This window comes from Pinus tabuliformis, chromosome 8 (genome assembly GCF_031772625.1).
Source record: "Pinus tabuliformis cultivar Carrire ecotype Pingquan chromosome 8, CPIR1, whole genome shotgun sequence".
NCBI lineage: Eukaryota > Viridiplantae > Streptophyta > Pinopsida > Pinales > Pinaceae > Pinus > Pinus tabuliformis.
Genome location: NC_142294.1, coordinates 176,112,199 through 176,118,722, shown reverse-complemented (window position 1 = coordinate 176,118,722; position 6,524 = coordinate 176,112,199). Strand labels below are relative to the sequence as shown.

Here is a 6,524-nt window from a genome sequence, read left to right as displayed (position 1 = left end):
GAATTAGAAGAGTGCTCCTCCCATCCCTTTCTAGATGTCTTTGTTACCCAATTGTTTGATGGTTCCCCTTCCTTCCAAGTGTATCAGAAGAAAACTCACATAGACTAGTACCTCCATGCAAACTCTCATCATCGCCCAACTTAGAATTTTGTTGTCTTAAAGACCCTCTTCAATAGAATGCTCAAAATTTCTGATCCTCAATTTTTATCCTCTAAAAGATCTCACCTCACTAATGCCCTTATCAAGAATGGTTGTTTGTCATCCCAAATCAATAAAGACTTTATATTTGCTCATTCGCACCGTCATAAAGGCCCTATGCCCCCTCCTAAGACCCTCCTATCCCTTCCATATATAAGAGTAACCGCTAATCTTATTTCTAAGTTCTTAGCCAAAAAGAACACAAAAATCTTATTTAAACTTTTCAAAACTCTAAAGCAATTGTTCAAATCTCCTAAAGATAAGATGGATCCAATGTTAGGTCCTAGAGTTTACCTAATTCCTTATTTGTGTGGCAATTCCTATATTGGCCAAACTCGTAGGTCCTTTAAAGCCTATTTAAAGGAACATATAACCAACATGACTCATGACCGAGTCTTGAAGTATTCTCTAGCATAACACTCATTCAAAACTAAGCAACTTATTAACTTTGACCAAACTAAGATCCTAGCCCCTGCTCCCTTCCAATCCACCTGCTTGATTCAGGAAGCTCTTGAGATTGAAAAGCACCCGAAGAACCTCAATAATGAAGAAGGATTTATTCTTATCAACCCTTGGAAACCGATGGTCCATTGTCTTAGTCAGCGAGTAAGCATGCTTTCTCTTTTCTCCCCTCACCTAAATCTCCCTCTTGTTAGCCCCCTTTTCCTTACTTGAACCCTCTGTCTTCATGATTTATTCTCTCTCCTCGAATTTACTCCTCCCCACCCCACCTTGGTTTCTTTTCTTATCATTGCACTCTCTTCTTTCTATTAAATATCTTTTATTATTTTGTTAATTTCTTAATTTTATTTTGGATTAATTATTAATATTTAATTTCATATCATTGTCCATCATTTCTTTATCATAATTATTTCTTGGGCTTCCCCTTGAAATTTTCAAATGGTCTTGTATCTCTCATTAATCATTAATATCTTTTTATAAAAGGATTTTTAATAGATCCATTTATTAATATTAATATTATTTCTTGGTTTTTATTATTAATTCATTACCCTTTAATAATATTAATAATACTATTATTGCATTTTTAAAGGGTTATTTTTTTAATTTTAATATTTCATTTTTTTCGCTTTGTTTAGTGAAAGATTAACAACCAAATATTTTATTAATAATTTAAAACATCTAGGTTAAAACTCTTTTTAATTAATCTTTATTTTAAAAGCTTATTATTTTATTAATCTAATTTTCTATTCTCTTTGGATTGGTTGTCGAAGGTTGAATCTCTAACAATTACTATTATTATTATTTCTCGATTAATGACACCCCTCATTCTCTTTCTAATTATCTTGGCACTCTTTTCCAATCCTCCATAACTTATGTCCGTGATGATAGGTGGCGAGTCCAATCCAAAAGTTGAAAAACATCATGATGACAAGGTGTGGAAACATACATACACATATAGAGTGAGGTTGATACTCACTTAAGAGTTCACAAGGCTCAAGGCCAATACGATAATATTTATCAACGCATTTTAGCTAGGCTAGGGAGAGGTTGTTGATACTAGGATCCCCACTTCAGAGTTCATAAGGCTGAAAGTCATTGCAACAAAATTTATAAGGCATTATACTTCAACTAGAGTGAGGTTTTGAAGTTGATACTCAGTTAAGAGTTCACAAGGCTCAAAGGCAATATAAAAATATTTATCAAGGCATTATAGCTAGGCTAGAGAGAGGTTGTTCGTACTAGGATACTCACTTCACAGTTCACAAGGCTTAAAGTCATTACAATAATATTTATCGAGGCATTATAGCTCGACTAGAGTGAGGTTATGCGGTTGATACTCACTTAAGAGTTCACAAGACTCAAAGCCAATACCAATGCATTATAGCTAAGCTAGAGAGAGGTTGTTGGTACTAGGATACCCACTTCAGAGTTCATAGGGTTGAAAGTCATTACAACAATATTTAACAAGACATTATAGCTTGACTAGAGTGAGGTTATCAAGACCTTATAACTCTGTTAGAGTGAGTCTATCAAGGCTTTATAACTTCAATAGAGTGAGATTGTTGGTACCAGGATACTCACTTAAGAGTTCACAAGGCTCAAAACCAATACAACATTATTTATCAAGGCATTATAGCTCATTGACAGGGATTTGACCCTGGCTGAAAGTCATTACAACAAAATTTATCAAGGCATTATAGTTCAACTAGAGTGAGGTTATCACCTCCACTAGAGTGAGGTTGTTGGTACGAGGATACTCATTTAAGCACTCAGAAAGTTCAAAGCCAATACAACAATATTTATCAATGAATTATACCTCATTAACGTGGATTTAACCTTTGGTGGGGAAAATAATGACCATCATGTCAAATTATAAACTTGACCCTGAATGGGGAGGATAACAACTATTCCACCAACCACCCAAACTAAACTCTATTAAAAATTATTAATTTAATCTATAAACAACAATATATATAAATATCAATAATATACATTAATAAATAAAAAAATAATATTTATAGCATTATACATTAAACAATATTATTAAAAATATTGTATTTATTTGTTTGGTAAATTTAATTGATTTATTAAGTATATTGAAATTTCTTAGAAGAAGACCGGCAAACAAAATATCTTATGACAATTTGGCATTAATTAATTACTATTTTATTTATACAATATGACAAATGCGCATATTAATGCTTTATTGAATTTTTTTTAAATAAAACGAATGTAACTTGTATATTTCACATATCTTATATGAAAATGGTGGTATTTTTTCGGCCTGGAGTATGCCGTAAAACTGCTTCTGCTTGGCTAAGAGCTCGTCTTCCTCGGACGTAAGGAAACAGGTTAACGGCCCAAGACCCAGAGGCATCTGGCAGGAGTGAGAGCCTGCTCCCGATTACGGACCACCAGCAGGGTTATGCCAGGTGGCATGGTTTTCCTATTTAACAGTGATGAGTCAAACCCAGCATTCGCGGATAGCAGCCAGAGATGGCTGTCCTCAGTGTTGGTTTGACACCTGAGTTGATAGGTTTTACCACCTTCGGAAAAAAAAAAAAAAAATGGTGGTATTTTTTCGGGAAGGTGGGGAGGTGTTTATACAGACTGATATATAACGACTTCGATGTAATTCTATTCATTTTAATAAATTAGAAAGTTTTAAAAAATGGTTTATGAGAATATTAAACATTATAATCTTGTAAAAGTAATACTTTTATTAAGATGAGAATCAATAATGATATAGGAAAATTTCAGTTAAAATTTTTTATTTGTTATTTAAATAAATGTAAGGAATAGATTTTGAGTATGTTTTAAAATTGTTTATGTTTGATTAAGACTTTGTTTTCTTTTGACATATGAAAACATGTTAATCTCTAAGATCCAGAGGTATTGGGCAGGAGTGAAAGCCTGTCTTTTATGGACTACCGGTGTTATTCTAGGAGGCGTAGTTTCCTTGATTAATGGTGATGAGTCTGTCCATTATGGACCACCAGTTGGTTGTTCCAAGTGGGGTGGTTTCCTTGATTAATGGTTCCAAGTGAGGTGGTTTCCTTGATTAATGGTGATGAGTCAGTTTGCATTCTGGGTTATCAGCTAAACATGATTGTTCTCACTGCTAATTTGACCACTAAAAGATGATAAATTTTCAAACACTGAAATAAATAATAACAATAATAATAAAAATCAAACATTACTTACAGATCCGTCATATATCAGGTTTTGAATCATACCAACGTTTCAACGAATACCACTACACATTCTCCGCAGAGGATTTAGTTGCCTGTCAATTAGGGGATCAATAGACCGCTGCCTGTCAATTCGGGGATCAATAGACCATATAGCTGGAAGGGAAACGGTCATCAGTGGAGCACTTCACAGAAACTTCGTGGAGAAGTCTGCTCGTTTAATTTATGACTTTTAGTTTTCGTTAGCCAAGAAACTTGAGGAGGAAACCCAAAGAATAGCTAGAAACTCCGTTGGGACGGGAGGCTTCTGCTGTTTTAGAAACTCCGTTGGGACGGGAGGCTTCTGCTGTTTTCTGTACAACCAGAAAACAGTTTTTTTTTTCAGTGTGTACTCGGCTCATCCATCGATTTATCTGAAGCTCCGGCCAGGAAATAGCAGCATGTTTAATTCAGTGTTTTTCTGGGCTTAATTTACGAGTGTTTTGCTTTCGGTTTCTGTCATCATCTCAATGGGGAAGGGCACAGAGAAGGATGGTATGCCCGGATTTATTTCCATATGGCGCATCGAGACCAAGGTTCTCATGTGGGTGACCGTGGTTATGGGGATTTTTCTGGTAGCAGCCCTGTTTAGAGGCCAAGAAAATCTGTTGGGTAAAAATATCACTGGCTCAACATCTCTCGAGGATGATTCCAATGCTTGTGGATACAGTGTCCAAATCAGAAAAATGGACCAGGCGCTGAATCACACGCCCAACCCAAATATTATTCATAACAGTAGCACGAAAAACCCCACCACCAAAGCAATTGAGCAAGAAAACATCATCAAGAGGGTGTTTCGCCCATATGGGAATGCTCCATATTTGTTCATCCAAATGGGGGCATACAGAGGAGGCCCCGCCACGTTTGCTGTGGTTGGGCTTGCTTCCAAGGCTCTGCATGTTTTTGGGAAGCCACAATTTGAATGCGAATGGGTCCCCAAAAATTCATCTGCTGCTAGAATGAAGGGCAAGGCCTATAAAATGCTCCCAGATGAGGGCTATGGCCGAGTTTACACAGTAGTTGTTCTTAGCTGCTTTTTTTCTCAGAGCGTGGGCACCGATGGCAACGGTGGAGACCTCGTTGTTCATGCATTCAATGGCAACGAGTCTGAGAAACCAGAGAGGATCGTTGCTCTCACAGAAGAAAAAGGTAGCTACAATGGCTCTGTTTATAGCCAGGCTCCTCCCTATGATTACCTCTACTGTGGTTCCTCGCTGTATGGTGACCTGAGTCCTCAGAGAATGAGAGAGTGGATGGCTTATCATGCCAAATTCTTTGGCCCTAGATCGCATTTTGTGTTTCACGATGCGGGTGGGGTTCATCCCCAAGTTAGAAAGGTCTTGGAGCCATGGATTCGAGCAGGTCGTGTGACATTGCAGGATATAAGTGGGCAGGAACAATATGATGGGTATTATCATAATCAGTTTCTGGTTGTGAATGATTGTTTGCATAGATACAAATTCATGGCGAATTGGACCTTTTTCTTCGATGTAGATGAGTATTTCTATATTTTTCATGGGAAATCTCTGCGATCTGTAGTGAATGAGCTCTCTAATTATACCCAGATCACCTTTAAGCAATATACCATGTCCAACAAGATTTGCTTGCAGAATCATCATAGGCCCAACAGTACTGATTACAGGTAAGTGATATGGTGATTTTAAATCAATGTTTTCAGTTGTTTTTTGAGTTTGAAATTGAATGTGATGCTGATAATTGTTGTATGGTGCAGGGAATGGGAAATTGAGAAGCTTGTATTTAGATATGTGAAAGGAAGAGCAAAAAGAGATCGCAAATATGCAGTGCAGGCAAGAAAAGTATCGGCGACTGGAGTTCATATGTCCAAGAATCTGAAAGGGAGAACACAGCATAGGACAGAGGATAAGATGATGTTTTACCATTATCATAACACCATCAACAATAGAGGAGAGCCTTGCGCTGAATGGGTAAAACCATCGATGAAAAACAACGTGACTTGGGTGGGAAGAACTCCATATGGGTATGACGGTTCCATGAAAGCTGTAGCTCCCTTAATTAAAGAGTTCGAGAGAAATATGATCGGATCCCAGCTTGCATCCACTTCGCTGTGAAATATTAATATATGTATATTCCTTCGCAAATTTTTCTATTTTGTGTATCATCCTGGAGATTCGAACCGGGAACCCGCTGGTCTACTAGTGTCCACAGGAAGATATTAGGGAAGTCAACAAGGGCGACGATGGCAGAGACAATAGGCATACAAAGTTGCAGGGGCCGAGGGTAAATCGCCAATTCCACCAAATCCACCTCTCACCAGATTCTGGCATCCATAGATCCCTCATGTAATTTTATTTTTCAAATAATTATTTTATTGATTTTTAAACAGATCTTTTTACTATTTAAAATATCGTTGTTGCATCGGCCTGGAGTATGCCGTAAAACTGCTTCTGCTTGGCTAAGAGAACTAGAATATAACATAAAAAGGTGGAGTTAAAATGTTCTGCATTGTCATGGTGTGTTAGTAAATATTCGTAAAGGTTATGAATAATTAAGACGAAAATAAATTGAATCTATAGTATAAAAGGAAATGCTTTTAAGGTAATAGTAGTATTATTTTAGTTGTATATAAATATTAATAGCTTGTGATCCTACATT

General features: G+C 36.7%; 1 protein-coding gene across 1 annotated transcript; it reads left to right on the top strand.

Annotated features, from left to right (window-relative positions):
* The first annotated feature begins 4,026 nt into the window (after positions 1-4,026).
* On the top strand, positions 4,027-6,263 carry LOC149234706 (galactan beta-1,4-galactosyltransferase GALS1-like). Its single transcript, XM_089461230.1, has 2 exons — positions 4,027-5,532; positions 5,623-6,263. The coding sequence occupies exons 1-2, from the start codon at positions 4,361-4,363 to the stop codon at positions 5,978-5,980; spliced, it is 1,530 nt and encodes a 509-aa protein (XP_089317356.1). The 5' UTR covers positions 4,027-4,360; the 3' UTR covers positions 5,981-6,263.
* Positions 6,264-6,524: the final 261 nt, after the last annotated feature.